General features: G+C 41.0%; 1 protein-coding gene across 1 annotated transcript; it reads left to right on the forward strand.

The window, feature by feature from the left end:
- The first annotated feature begins 1223 nt into the window (after positions 1-1223).
- On the forward strand, positions 1224-15373 carry cacng7b (calcium channel, voltage-dependent, gamma subunit 7b). The gene is made up of 6 exons (XM_020646786.2): positions 1224-1494; positions 6015-6210; positions 6570-6656; positions 7744-7884; positions 11252-11397; positions 11964-15373. Exons 2-6 carry the CDS (start codon positions 6015-6017, stop codon positions 12471-12473), a joined length of 1080 nt encoding a protein of 359 aa, XP_020502442.1. The 5' UTR covers positions 1224-1494; the 3' UTR covers positions 12474-15373.
- The last annotated feature ends 628 nt before the right edge of the window (positions 15374-16001 follow it).

The raw sequence follows: 16001 nt of genomic DNA on the forward strand, positions 1-16001 counted from the left end.
AGTCTTTTTTTGTGTGTGTGTGTGTGTGTGTGTGTGTGTGTGTATGTGTGTGTGTGTGTGTGTGTGTGTGTGTGTGTGTGTGTGTGTGTGTGTGTGTGTGTGTGTGTGTGTGTGTGTGTAGTCCATCACTCACTGTCACTGTGACACAATATCATCCCTCTTCTTCACTGCTGCTTCCTCTTCCTCTCTCTTCTCTTTATATCTCGCCTCACTGTCTCATTCACCCCCCCCCCCCCCCCACTCCTCCCCTCCCCTCCCCTCCTCCCCTCTTGCTCATGCCCTGAGGTCAGAGTGTGCTGTAGACTATTGATATCGTTACTAAAAATATAGGATCCCTCCACCAGCGGGCTAAAAATAGAACGAGGGACATGGACCACTAGAGACAAAGGAGGAGGAGAGGGATGGAGAGAGAAAAGAAGACAGTGAGGTTACTATCCGTGCCATTTTACTGACATTCATCTCCTCTGATACAATAATGTGGGGTTAGATTAGAGTGTCAAACTTGATTAAACTCCAGAGAACAGGCCATAGACTCTGGAGTCTGTGTTTGATACTTTATATTGTAAAACTTAAAAATGTAAACTGCAACCCTTCATAAATCTAATCAAACTCAATGCCATCTTTTTTTCTTTCTGACTCTAAAATTCATTCAATTGTACTTTATAGCCATAATCATATGTAGGTACAGTATTGCAAAACATGTAGTAAAACTTAAAGTGTAAGTCAAATAATGTTCAAAATGTAAAGGATTAAATCATGAATTGTTTTAATTATCAATAAAACAAAAAGTTTTTTTTAAATGTTTTTTATAGATGTTAAAAAAGGTGAACATGAAGTAATCTGAAACTATGAAGGAGAAATAACGCACGATGCACATTAAAATGTATTCAGAAATTGCTAAAAAAAACGAATTTTAAAATGTTCTCATGAAATAACTGCGGGGCATGTTATAAAACAAAATATATGTACAGTGCAACATCCAATATATCAGCATTACACTGTAGGCTGCTATAATGATAGAAAACCAATATTTGTTAAAACATACATATGATATGGTCTTAAATAGAAGTTTCGCATGATCCCCCCCTTCTTATCTCTCTCTCACTTTTTCTCTCTCCCTCTTTCTATCTCCCTCTCTCTCTCTCTCCCTCTCACTCTCTCTCGCACCCTCTCTCTCTCTCTCCCTCTCACTCTCTCTCTCCCTCTCTCACTCTCTCTCGCTCTCTCTCTCTCTCTCGCTCCTCGCTGTGTCTCTCTTGTAGCCAGAGTAGCTCGCGCTGAAACCGATCCACCGCAGTACCTCGGACAGATTGAGTGAAAAAGAGAGGAGAGTGAGGGATTTAGAGGATGGGTAAGGGGGCTTAAGGGAAAACACTGAGGATACAGAGAGAGCGAGGAATACAGAGAGAGAGAGAGAGAGAGACCAAAACCCAGCGAGCCTCCTGCTGTGAGCTTTCTTGGCTACTGACGTGTGCGCACGACTCTCGTGGCAGGGTGAGTAATGTTTTCCATTCTGAACAACTATTGTGTGTGTTTCTTGGCTTTTATTGCACCAATGACGCCTTTTCAACCGGAGTCAGTCTTTTATCAATGTTATGTGAATGCGTGTGTTTTGAGGACAGCAGCATTCATAACGTGTCCTCGTGTCGTGTTAGCGTAAAGACAGCCGCACGTCTTACATGAACATTTGAATGCAACCTGAACACAAAGTCGGCCAACAGCTCTTTGTTTTGTCCATTTTATTCTGTAAATGTTGCTGTGTGGGTCGCTCACATGTTCCCTGTTCTGTTTATCATCTCCAAACTCCGCGTGTGAGTGTGTGACAGTGAGGGGGGGCTCCAAACAAGCCAATGCGCACATCGCCGCCTCACTGTCAGCCCTGTGAGAGAGGATCACAGTTGAACATGCGTGTAGTTTTCAGAGAATATCACCTGAACGTTTCACTGTCAGCCCGACTCTGTTAAAATGGTTTCGAGTTGTGTCTGCGCAGCTGAAATGCTCCGAGAAATCATGAGCAAACCCACCCGTTGAGTCACGATATCCACGTTAGTCATTATGAAGTCATTTTTTTCCCACTGAGTGACTCCTGCGTCCCCTCATGAAGGCTCGTTTTTGTTTTTTGTTTTACTGAGACGCTGCACAGTCAAGGTTGGGTAGTTAAACACAGGTGTGGGTGCATACCCGTCCTAGCGCGTCCATGTTGGGTACTCCTTTCATTTTTTTGGGCCAAGGTCTTTACCTGCATTGACTTCAGCTTTCCCCATCTCAAAGACTCACTCTTAAGATCCTTTTTCCTTTCCTTTTGCTTCTTTTTTCTTCCTTTTTTACAGCAGCAGTATCCACATCCTCACCTCCTGTCCATCACTACTTCTTTCTTTCTTTCACCACTATGAGGCTCTGAGGTGATGACAGTCTCTAGATTGTGACAGATTACACAGAATTAGACCTTTTGTCCCCCCTTGTGGCTCCTATCTAACCCATCCGATTGGCTCATTACTTTCTGGGTGAGGAAGCCAAGGGGCCTGTCTCGGAGCACTAAAATGGGATTGTTATCACATATCTATCAGGCAAACCTATTTCTTTTCGCTCAGTCTCAATCCAGAGTTCCTACAGAAGTGGTCACAGCTCTTTGAAGGACTTTCCGGGGATAAAGAGTTGAATTATGTCCTCTCACTTTACGTCTCAATCCATTTTTATAAACCGGCAGCTTGTATTTTGTCTGCTTCCTTGTGTTTTCTTTGTGACGGGCGGCCTCTGAGGGTGCTGTCCGTGGTGCTGAATGAGCCTGCAAGAGCCACTCATCCACAACAACTCATTTCTGCTGTGCTGCAACTCCAATTGATTCCCCCTCTTCTCAGACATCTCCAGCACGTCCTCCAGCTGCTGTGAGGTGTGATTGTTCATCCCAGAGCCCCACTCTTCTCTGCTCTTTGGTCATCTTTGAACCCCCCCCCCACACACACACACACACACACACACACACACACACACACACACACTATGCCTTCGGTCATTTCAAGAAGCTGTTGGTGATTTCATGGAGACTACTTCAAACTCTCTCTATCTTACTGGATCAAGCTTATCCACCGACAGTCCCAAGAGTCAACAGGAGCAGCAACAGAAACAGCCACTTCTGGGCTGGTCACAACCTTTGATTAGAGAACAGAAAGGTAGATAGAAAACGGAGCAGCAACAAACTGAATACAAGTCTTCAGTTGTGCTTTTGTTTCTCCAAATTTGATGGCAGTTCGTATACTTTGTCAAATTGCCATTTGGTCACTTAGATTTTAAATCTTCTATCTGTCCTGTTTGCCTGACTGGATCTTTCCCCTCATTCGTCTGACCAATCAACAACTCCCCGCATACTTCTTCAGCTTTAACATGGCCCAACTAGCCATTTCTCAGAGAATTTCTCTGACGTGTAACCATCTGACTCCAGCCTTGCTCACAAAAGAAACTCTTTTCACTCCTGATGCTCCTCAAAAGACTGAAGCAACTCCTATAGTAGATGTGTCTCACACAATGGCAGTCCATACTAAATCTTTTTTAAAGGCTCCATTTCCCACTAGAATGAATGTCTCTACAACCATACTATTACTCTGCTTTTGGAAGGCTCGGAGTCTTACTAAGAAAGTCCAGAAAAAGAATGAAGTGCTTCTCATGTTTTAGGAACTCATTTGGCATTGACAAAGCCCTCTTATGTGACTGATTAATGTCCATTGTTAAATCAATCAGACACCCTAAACGTGATTGATCCACCTTATTTTTTATGCAAATAGCTCGATTAATAACCGGGGGGCAAGAAGTTCAGAAGTTCAGTGTCTGCTATATTAAAACAAAACATGTGGAGATTATGGATTTTCCGAGGATGATACGAGAATCTATATGAGAAAGATCTGCTCATCTGCAGAGCGTTGAACATTTTTATTAATGAGGGGCCAACCAGCAGGCCACTATGCATATACCAGCGCTGCACACAGTGACATGCAGAGGAAACACACAGACACATTACACACACAGACGCGCACATCTTTTCCAACCTTGTAGCAGCTGTGTTACATCAGCAGGAGAACATGCCTGATTTCCCACGTGTCAGTGACTGTAAGAAGAAGGCGGTGAAGCTCGAGTAGTAACATGATTGCTGCAACTGGACAAGCGCAGAGTGAAAAAACATTCTCCTGCTACAACAAATATCACAAATTTCAATGAACCTGGATAAGACTTTGATATAAAAGCTCCATTTTGCCTCCATAGTTTAGGCAGAACAGTGTGGGTAATGATGGTGGAAAAGTTGTCTTGGTACTCACTCGGCCAAGGTTGTAGTTTTGAATGTCTGAACAGGCACATCACTTTTTGGTCATAATTGGGCTCTTCCGGCCAGTTTTTAAAGTGTCATGTTTCATTTAAAGGGACTTAAATGTACTTTAATAACCTGCACACACTCTGATATACAATATGATTTTCTCAGCAAGCATGGAGCAAAAAGAAGACTTGCAGCAACGAGAGCTGTAATTGTGAACTGAGCTGCTGAAATGATAAGGGTTGGTCCTGTTGTCCAAGCAAGCAGTGGCTAATTTAATGAGCACCATGTTTATAATACTGCATAAGATGGGTGATCTTATTTACATATTGCAAAAGTCAAGTGTATGTGGATTAACAAGTCAGTCAGCAAAGATGAGAAATGGAAGGGCTATACTGTATTGAACAAAACACCAAAACAATGTGAAAGTGAAGCTAACCCTCTTAGAAATAAGGATTTGGGTTGAAACTGCAGATGAGCTGCAGCACAGTAATGATCCTCCTTCAGGAACTCTGGGAAATATTCAAAAATGTGGGTGCAGAGAGAGAGAGAGCCAGTCTTTCCTATGACCTCATATTAAATAATGTAAAATCTCTATGTTTTTGTCTGTTTAAGTTGTATTTGTCTGGGGCTTTTTGCCTTTATGAGATAGCACAGCTGAAGAGAGGCAGGGATTGTTGAGAGAAGAGAGTGGGGGATGACATGCAGCAAAGGGCCGAGGCAGGATTCAAACCTACGGCCGTTAGCCTCTGCACATGGGACACGCGACATAACCGCTAGGCTATCACCATACCAACCGTCATGTTTCTCGTACTAATTTTAAAGGCAAAAAAATGTATATCTCACAATTACCAAGAACATTTTTACACACATTTTATGATGTATTTCACGTACAACCACACCAACAGCAAACTTGAACACCAACATCAGTGTATTTCCAATAGGTTCCATGTTAAAACAGCAGCAACATACGTTAATATATTGTATATTGATGATAAAAGATGAGCAAGTAAGCTTTAAACCTTTCATGCTTCAAATATTAGTCAGCTACATTTCTAAATCATTTTAAAAGTGGGACAAATATAATAGATTAGTTGATGGTTTTTATTTGAGCAGATTTGGGGGTTCTACTTTATTGTACAATAAACAGCATAACTCTACTTAATAAGGGTTATTCTAGGAAACGCAGATCCTGCTCTGTGCTTTCACGTGCCTTTGTTCTCTATTAGTGGTCCAAAATAAGCAGAAGCTGTTAACAGAACAGTCACACAAACACATCACAGAAAGCTAACTTTAGCATGCAAACAGCACGCTCAGAGGACTTGCATAGAAGTCTTTCCCAGCCAAGCAGAAAGACCATGTGAGTCACACAGGACCCCTCCTCCCTGTCCTGATTCGGGTGCGTGTGTGATAATTATCTCTCCGTTTTAGTTCAGTTTAAGTTCTGCTGCTTACCGTGAAGTTATCGTTTCTTGCTCCTCTCTAACCTTTAACAGGATTGGTTGCCACTTGATGTGTCACCAACTTATCTTAAGTAATAACAAGACAGGAGGACGGCCTGTGGCTGCATGTGTGCACATCACATGTATCTTTTCAAATTGCACGTTTCTAATGACCTCCCTCCATGACCCCATCCAAAATTACCTCCATATTTTCTAATGCAATTTTTCACGTGTTATACCTCTTCTCTTCTCCCTCATGCACTGCCCTCCAGATGAGTTCGTGCAGCAGCCGTGCGTTGACCATCCTGTCGACAGTGTTCGGAGCCTGCGGGCTGCTGCTGGTGGGGGTGGCTGTGTCCACAGACTACTGGCTGATCATGGTGGAGGGCATCATCCTGCAGCAGAACCAGAGCATGGAGGTGAAGATGGCGCTGCACTCAGGCCTCTGGAGAGTTTGCTTCGTGGCTGGTAGGAAAACACAACACACATGAATATATAAGAATGAAAGGATGTATGTAGGAGAAAAACTATACATACATATCCAAACAATCATGCTATGTCCACAACATCACAGCGAAAAACACACACAGATTAAACCGAGTGAGAGAGCAGTGAAGGGAGGAACGAGAGAGAGAGCAAGAATCATAGCTGTCACAAAACATGATCGTTACCTGTGAGCAGGACTGCACAGACCCTCACACTTTTTTTTTTCTCTCCCAGATTTGTTTTGTTTCTTCATGCATCACTGACTCTGATCCTAAAAGCAAACCCCCTGAACATTTCATCCTTATTGTTCTGTGAATGTGTGTGTCTGTGTTTCTTCCCAGGATCAGAAAACGGTAGATGTGTTGCATCAGAGTACTTCACTGAACCCGAAATAGAGATCACCACGGAAAACACTGCAAACATCCTCAGTGAGTAAAACATGTAACAGCACATCATCTCCTGTGTCAGAGTCTGCAGTACTGAGGAACTGAACAGTCCCCCTGCTGACCAACTCTGGGTACTGCAATCCGTACATTTTATAGCTGCAGCTACTAATGAATCTGCAGAAAGTGTACGTGCAACTGTTTTGTTGGGAAAACATTTGGATGTTGCAGCTTCTCAACTGTGAGCTTTTCAATGTCCTGTATCACTGTGAGCAAGATCTCTTTGGATTTTGTACTGAGTGTTGGACATAAGACATCACCTTGGACACTGGTTGGATACACTGAAGCTGATTTGTGATGTTTTTAAGGCTAAAAAAGCAATCAAAACAATAATAGATGATTAGAATGCATGATAACTAACAGAATCAGAGATAATACTGTATAAAACTAAGTGAAAAGCAACAGATCATGCTCATAAAAAACATTTTAAAGAGATATACTGGTTAAAGTTTAAATTGAGATAGAGAATTACCCTTTTAAAAGTCTTCTTTAATCCAATTTACTCTTTAAAGGAGACGGAGGGGATGCACTAATGTATTGTGGACACAAAATTCCATCTTAAATTTAGAAAAGAGTGACATTGTTATATTTAGTTACTTTGCTAATAAGTTAATCCCCAGCATTGTCTACTTCTTTTCCTATAATGTTGATGTAACACATGATTTTGTGTTACGCTTCCATCATTCTGTATTTCGCGCTCTGTGCCTTCTATTGAGCATTCTCATAAAATAATAATTGAAAAGCTGAGATTGAGTGATGTTTCTCTGCAACCTTACAGGTTTACAGCCATGTTGCAAGTTTTGCATCACATATGCTGTTCAAAGTTAAGCCTCTGAAGTTGAAAAGTCTTGACACACTTCACCAAATAAAATCCATCTTTTTGAAATGTGTCAAAATAATATAAGAGCAGACCATAATAAGGGAGGACTGCTGCTAAATACTTTATATTACAGATCATTCTGCCTGTGATTGTGTTAACCTAGACTTTATAAGATCCATAGACATTAACATCCACCACGCTCTGCATTTTAAGGTCATCTCTGTGTAACACTGTGACCTCTCCTCCACACAGAGATGGTGAGGACAGCCACGCCCTTCCCCATGGTGTCCTTGCTTTTTGTCTTCACTGCCTTCGTCATCAGTAACATTGGACACATCCGGCCTCAGCGCACCATCCTGGCCTTTGTTTCCGGCATCTTCTTCATCCTCTCAGGTGGGAGCCATTAGTCATGTCGGGCTGTCACTCTGTGATTGATTACAGCGGCCTGATGTGTCCTGTATGTGGAGTCACTCCACCATGGCTCTATTTTTAGTATTTGATGCCAGTGTCAGAAAAGTGAATGGATGTGATTTCAAGGATGAAGGTGAAGGTTGGTTTTCTGACCTTTAAACTTCCTATTTCTAACATTTGTAAGCCTTTATTTGCATTTGAATGATATGGAAAAGCTCAATTATAAACTCCTAACTACCCTTGGAAGGTTTGTCCAGCTTGATTCCCTGCATTAGTGCAGTTTACCTTCTTGAACAGCAGGTGGCTGTAACACTCCCAAGTTTCTCCCTCAGTGCTGACTGTCAGGAGCCAAACTGCTCCTTTTCGCTAAAGGCGGTTTCACTGACATGTTTTGAGAGGGAAGCAGCGCTGCAGAGCTTAGAGGAAACATCAAACAGATTCTGCTGCGGCGGCTCTGACTTGCTATAGCGGGGACCTGCCGATAAAGGGTGTAGCGGAATAATAAGTGTGATGTAACAGGGGGTTATGTAATGTTTATATCCGCTGCTGAAAGTGGCGCAGTGTTTTACTTTATGAGGTATTTTGATAATAGGGTGATAACAAGGGGCAAGTGTATCAAATTGCTTTTCTGCGGTTGGATATTCTGCTGCACTAAGCCTCTCTCGCTCTAAACACTGCTTTACTCACCCCCTCTCACTCCCCCCCTCTCTTTGATTTTTCCATTTCTCCCCCCTCTCTGTAGCTTTCATCACTTTCATTTCCGTCTTACTGCCTCATTCAGAAATGTTTCTATCCGTTTACTGCACGTGTTGAGGTGGTTTTTTTTAATACTTAATATGGAGCCTGTTGTGCTACAGCATTACTGAAACTGTGTTCTTCTGAATATTGTAGTTTTAGGTTGACAGAATTCAAAGGCTCAGAAAATGAACCCTTATTGATGTACTTGCAGGGACCTCATTTCCCACACATCACATTTTCTCTTCCACTTCTCTTCATGTGCACATGCATGTCTGTTTCACTCCATTTCCTGGTGTTACTTATTTAGATAAAGATGTACCTCCATTCAATGACTGACAGCAGCATGCTTTCTGCATCATGCGTGCGTATCAATTTGAAAACAACATAACCTCTCAGCTGTCTATGTAAAGGACGCAGCAGTTTGACAGCCCTGTGGTGCATTTGAATGATGCAGTGAAAGCTAAAAATAATCATATTTGCTGCTAACAGCATGCTGCATCATTTGAATATTGATTCTTCGATGTTGGCCATATGTTCAAACTCATGCATTTAAAATCTCTAAGGCAGCATGGAAGCATGATAATGTACTTAGATGAAGGGGGTTTTAATGTTGTTTGTGATGCTGCCTATGGGGGGAAAGATGCACTCTTTCCCTTTTTGAAATCCAATTCAGAATGTTAACAGGGCTAACTGTATGAGGCTTCTAACTAAATAGTCTGAGCTATTTTAACACATGATTTATTTTCATTTATGTTCTCTTCCTTTCTTTAAAATACGTATTTTCTGTGGTTGTCAGGGAAAATAATCATGAACAAGTTCAGTAGGTCACCAAAATGAGAACTTTTTAAAGAAATATTTTGACCTTCTGGGGATCTGACAGGAATAAAAAACGGTGTTAAAGGAAAATAATGGATTTATTTAACTTCTTATTCAGAGCTGCAAATGTTCACAGACAATTCTGTTTTTTTTTACAATATCCTGCAAAACATTATCTTCTCCAATGGTCAATGGTTACTTGAATCCTGAGAAAGGATGAGTTTAAATTATCAACAACTAAACGTGACCAACATTTCCCCCTTCCTGTTGACATTGTGATAATAATACCTGAGTTACACTTCCTCTGCACTTCTCATGTATATGCTCAAAAGGATTTGTTGCTTGTTAGTTATCATGCTTTGTTTAGCATGAGACTGAGTTTCTCCAGAGAAAGCTGGAGAGGACATTTAACCTGGAGCCCTTCACAATATAAACACACACATCAAAAAGGGAGAGGGGCATTTTAGCACACACCATGTGCTAAAATGCCCATTTTGACGGTACAAATAAACATGTTAAAAGCCTGGTATGAAAACATTTTATTTTAAAATAATAAATCTATTTTGATTTTATAAAGGAAGAAGTATGCATAATTAGGAGCGTGGCTGATATGACTGCAAGAGGGCAGAATGTAGCTGATCACCAGAGGCTTAAGGCCCCCTCTCAGCTCCACTTTGTTTCTAGTTTTACTAAAAGTTAAGTTGAGACAGCATTTTCAATATGGTGACCTCCATCTTTGGGCTTCAAAGTTCTCCTTCAGTAACAAATGGATGATGTCACTGACACTATGTCCATGTTTGATACATGTTTTATACATAGCATGTTATTTTTAAAGAGGTGCTAGCTAAAGTTAGTGTAAGACCATGTAAACTCTGCTATCATATTGAGACCAAGCTCGGGAGTTTGGTGACCAAGCCCTTGGAGTTGTCTTGTTGAAAGCTCAAGGTCATAGATCTGTAGTCGAGCTGTAACATGGACTTGAAACCAAAGCTGTAAGGAGTGAGTTCCCAGATCTCCCCAGAAATACTATAAAGGTTCTCATCTCCTTCACCTTCACTTATCTGTGCGATGTGGGTTTTCTGCACTGGAAATGACCAAAAGCAAGAACCCATCAAGACTGCAGGTGGAAGGCGATCTGAGTTGATTCCTTTATACAGTCAACCACATATGCGCATCAAAGATGAAAAAACCTGAAAATGATTTCTGTTGATGTTGAGACAGTGGTATGAAAAGCAGCAAAAGATATTTTTCAGTGTCCAACTGCATTTGATTTGTTAAAAACGTACAGTATTTAATCAGAGTTAAAACACAGACATTCAAACAACCTTGAAAAATTAAGATAAAGATCTATGAAATTAATTTTTCCGTAAAACTTTGAAAAGGAAGGTTGTTTTTTCTTGTTCCTTCAGGTGTAGCTCCATTCCCGTAACTTTAAAATCCCTGCTCTAGAAAACTGTTAAAAAGTTACTCCAAACTGTTTCTTTGTTACATTTAGATATCATCCATTTATTTTCTGGAAAAAAAACTTTCTTTCAATAAACTCTAAATGGTCTGTGGAACTTCTTTTTTGGAAGGCAAATGTTTCCATTTTTCCAGTAGAAACTCCTATCCGTCTCTTTGCTCTCTCTCACTTCTTTATTAATGTTAGGTTTTTGGAGACGAATAATCCCATCCGTCTCCCTGGGCACCAAGTGCAGCAAATCTGGATTTTTGTTTGATGCCTCTCTCACTCTCTCTTAAGTCATCCTCTCTTCCTCTCTCTTCCTCACTTTCTTTGTTAACTTGCTTTGTGCAGGCCTCAGTCTGGTGGTTGGGCTCGTGCTCTATATCTCCAGTATTAACGACGAGGTAATGAACCGACCCAGGGAGCCTGAGCAGTTCTTCAACTACCACTACGGCTGGTCCTTTGCCTTCGCTGCATCCTCCTTCTTACTCAAAGAGGTCAGTCAGTGTGAACATCTTCTAAAAATGCAATTCATTTTCATTTCAATTGGCAACAGTGTTTTTTTCTTTCTCAGGAGTATTTCTTGCTGTGTGCAAACAGGGTCAATAATTAGGCTATTATGTGAGGAAGCACTTGTTTTGATGCAGATCTGCAGGGTTTCTGTGTTTTTTGTGCATCCATGTGTGCTGCAGTATCATGTGAATCCTCTGCTCATATCCCCTCCTCCTTTCTTCCCTATGCTCATTCTGCCTTTCCCCCCCATCAGCAGCACTGCTCTGTGGTGCAGTGGACACTTCAGTGTGAACTCACCTCCTTCCCTCCTGTATGCTTTCCTTGTCTCCTCGTTTTTTTCTCTTCTAATCTTTTATATGAGATATAAAGAGTGAATGTATCCCTATTTTCTTAATCCTCATTGGTCAAAAACGCATACTTACAACTTTCCACCTTGTACTTTGCTTTAAACACTTCTGACTTTCCCCAATAATCAATTGAAACTCTATTTTATGAAAATATATTAGTCTTTCGTCTTTTTTTCTCCTAATCTCATCCTACTCTGTTTTAGGGGGCCGGCGTGTTGTCAGTATATCTGTTCATGAAGCGCTACGCTGAGGAGGAGATGTACCGCCCCCACCCAGCACTCTACCGCCCCCGTCTGTCAGAGAGCAGCGACTACAGCGGCCAGTTCCTCCATCCAGAATCCACCTGGCCCCCGCCGAAGCGAGGCCGCAGCACCTCCGAAGCCTCTAGCGACATCTCAATCCAGCTCAACCAGGCGCCACCAGCTCCACCCAAAAGCAACCACCAAAAAGGCGGCCAGGGCAGCCCCCCCTCTGGCTCTTCCTCTGCAGGGAGCTACCCACAGTCTGCCGGGAGCTACCCACAATCTGCCGGGAACTACCCGCAGTCTGCCGGGAGCTACCCGCAGTCTGCCGGGTACCCTTCCACCCACACCCTGCCTAGGTCGCACTCCTCACACCCTCAAGGCCAAGCTATGCCCATGGCCATGCCTCCATCACCTGTACCCCCCCCTCACTATCATGCACACATGCACATGAGTGCCTCCCCCTGTTAGGTAGGGGGCGACACAGATCCCACATAATCATGTAGACTGTACATTTAGATGATGGATGGGCTTTGGGCACAGATCACATGAGCTCTGGAACAATAAAAAAGAAGATTTAAGAGATTTTACAGAGACTGTGATGGACAGAAAATAAAAACAAGCTAAAAGTGGAGAAGAAAAATGAATTCAGGTGGTGGAAAAAGTGTTTCCTAGAAAGACTTAAGCTGTGAGGTTGAGTGACAGAGGAGATATAAGGGAGGGAGAGTGAGGCAGGGTGAGCGAGGTGCTGCGGTATAAAACCAAGATGCTGCAGTGCTGCGGGAAATTTGTATGCACACTGATCACTGACGACTGAGGATGCACATAGATTTATACATCCATAATTCATGCCAATACATGGACTATGCTACTTTTTTACCAAAGGGTAAATGTGCTAAAATATATTCGTCTTCTCTCAATTTCTTACATCATAAATCCAGTTTCATAACTAGCAATGTCAAACTAGTATTAATAATATTATTAATTACAAGATATAAGTTAACATTATAGTAATTCTGAATTAAGAACACTGTATATGAATGTTGTTATAAAAAACAGACAGAAGTGGATGATATTCTGTGATATCATAAGAAAATAATAATGATTTACATATTTGTTTAAGAGACACATTTTTAACGTCCTGTACATAAAACTGCACATGAGGACTTGTGTATAGATGTTGTAAATTATGAATGAAGCTTTGGCACAAGTCAAATCAAGAAGACTCATTCTGTCTTGGACAAAGACTCTGCAACAGGCGAAACTACAACCAATGATAACAACACTTTCAACTTTATTGTCCCCAAGGGGAAATTTGCTTTGCAGCCCAGTAAAACCATATGATGTAGAAATCATAGGCACATAGACTGTCCACACCATCCTGAGTGCAGCTGCATGCTGGTTTAGAGGAGGATCCACCTGACACTGATGCAGGGGTCTGATGCCCCCTATTGGCCACTGATCTGCACTGTCGCTGCACCGGCCCTGACCTGCACTTTGTCGTGGTGCAGCACAGAAGAGTTAGTCCAAAGCGGTAGTCCATCCAGAAGATGGAGTGATGGTGAATGTCAGGAGGAGCAAAGACATATGCTTTAAAGACGGAGACTGGATTAACATTTATTTATCTGGATCTCACACAACAAAATATTACATTTGCAATTATTGCTCAAAGTGAAACCCCACTGTTTGTGAAGTGCAGCAAACAATGCTGCTTTATTCCAATGTTAACACTTTGTGTGCATCATGCAGAGGGTTTCTAGAGTATCTGAAAAATGATGTTCTTATGAAATATGACATGGAGCTCTCTTGTGTCTAAGGCTGCAACTATGACTATTTGTGGCATTAACCTATCTGCTGATCATTGCCCAATAGTTACTGTTTATAACATGTCTGAAAATGTTGAATATTCCCAATGTTATCCTCCAATCTGAGATGAGGCATTCAAACGTTTTGCTTTTTAAGGCCAATTTTGCAAAGATATTTAGTATTCCAACATAAATCACAAAGAAAGGCATCAGATGGTCAAACTACAGGAGCATCAGCCAGAAAGTGTTTAGCAAGTTCACTTGAAAATAAGTCAATGTACTACAGTATTGGCAGAATGGTGCTGATTATTTTTAGTTGGCAAAGGTTTATATTATTATCTTTTTGCGACTCCAAATGTCTTTTTTTCAGCTCTCTGTTCCAAAGTAAAAGGCAGGTTGGATACTGCAGACTATCTCAAATATGAAAAGTGATTCCCTCTGATAAAATGCTGCAGCAGGTATCAGGTGGGTCTGAGTAGCACTTTGTATGTAGCAGGTTGCATGAGAGTATGTTAACACTTTTCTGTGCAATTTATCCAATAATAAGATACATTTTCAGATGCTCTAGAAACTAAATGGCCCTTACTAGATGATTTTTTTGAATACCCTGCAGTATCTGAAAGCTGCAGAATATTATTCTTCTCCACACAAGTAGAACCCATGTTTGAAAAACAAGAGATGATTCATATTTTTACTTGCACAAGTTTTTTTTTGTTAGAGTTTGTTTTAAGATATAGATATGTTGATATGATATATCTCTGGAATGAGAATTAAACCAGAGTCATTGTGTAATGGCTGGTTTTCATTATCACTGTGATGCTGCAGAGAGAGAAACACGTTAACATGGGAGGGAACTCCTAAAGACTTGCAAGGTGAATATAGCGTGATGTCGTGAAGATATCATCATGTTTTTATGCAGGGTTCTGTTGAGCAAGCATGTTTTGTTTTTACAGTGTACTGTTTTTGTTTATGTACTCATATTTGAGGTGAAGCCCAGTGTAACTGCAGTATTTAATACTGGCTTTGCTGTTACAGTTAGGGGGTTAAGTGCCTTGCTCAATGGCACCTCGGCTGTAGCTGTTGAAGAAGAAGAATTCCCCACTAATGGACATCTAGACCTGCATCCACCTGTCTAACCGTCAGACTGCTGCTGACTCAATCGTGACAGCTGAGAACTGTTCCTTCTGTTTCTTAATCTGCATAACACATTTCCTACAATCATTTCTTAAACTGAGGTATTCCTCTTTTTTTTGTCTCTGTACTTCTTTTTTTTTGAGCTCTCTACCCAATGCTTCTCTCCTTTGCCCCTACATGAAAATATAGAAGGGTGTAGCTGCGTCTGTTTTTTGCATAAAGACTCGACTTATTGCACATGTCCCCTTCAACAACTACCTTGTAAAGAATAAAAATAGCAAAACAAATGCTTTAAAAATGGAACTGATGCTGTATATCCTGAGTTATATAATTCAAAAGCAATTTTGATAAGATCACTGTTTTAAAAGTGTTGACATCTGTGTCACACTTTCTTAAATACATGAATAAAACTTTCAACATGGGATTATTTCACCCTGCCTGCACTCTCTGGTTATCTGATACTCAATTTACGTCTATATATTTTTATGTTCATGAGTGTAACATCATTTTTATTTTGCAGGTTTTGCTTTTAAAAAGTTTAGCATAATGAAGACGGAATTATTTAAAAAAAAGTAAGCCCTTGTTTTACGTCATAGAGATAATGGTGTTTTTTCTGGCTGGTCTGTGATGGAGGGGATGTTGTAAGTGGGTGCACACTGCACTGCGGTGAACCACTGGGTGTTAACCAGCTCCCTCCTCAGTCACGGAGATCTACCACAGCCTGAGGCCAACCATTGATCAGTGTGTATACGTGTATATGCATTTGTGTGCATGACTGCTTTCGTTGTCATATGTTTGCATGAGGGTTTGCATGAAGGTTATATGGTGTACCATAACAATCACTCAGTCTGAGACTTAAAAAATGTACATTTTTAAGATTAAATTGTGATTTGAGGTAACATAACTTAAAGAAGAGTTTCATGCAGCCATTGTATATAACATCGGGTCTTTGTTGCATGGATTTACTTTTATATTTACTTCTTTAAAAAAGAAATAGGAGAGAAGGATTAAGACATACAGGTGATTTTTTAATACAACAAGGGGAACATAACAGTTATAA

Source organism: Labrus bergylta, chromosome 8 (assembly GCF_963930695.1).
Source record: "Labrus bergylta chromosome 8, fLabBer1.1, whole genome shotgun sequence".
NCBI classification, from domain to species: domain Eukaryota; kingdom Metazoa; phylum Chordata; class Actinopteri; order Labriformes; family Labridae; genus Labrus; species Labrus bergylta.

Coding starts and splice junctions, on each gene's coding strand:
- cacng7b (XM_020646786.2), top strand. CDS start 6,015: ATGAGTTCGTGCAGCAGCCGTGCGTTGACCATCCTGTCGACAGTGTTC. Junction 6,211..6,569: donor GAGAGTTTGCTTCGTGGCTG/GTAGGAAAACAC, acceptor GTTTCTTCCCAG/GATCAGAAAACGGTAGATGT. Junction 11,398..11,963: donor CCTCCTTCTTACTCAAAGAG/GTCAGTCAGTGT, acceptor ACTCTGTTTTAG/GGGGCCGGCGTGTTGTCAGT.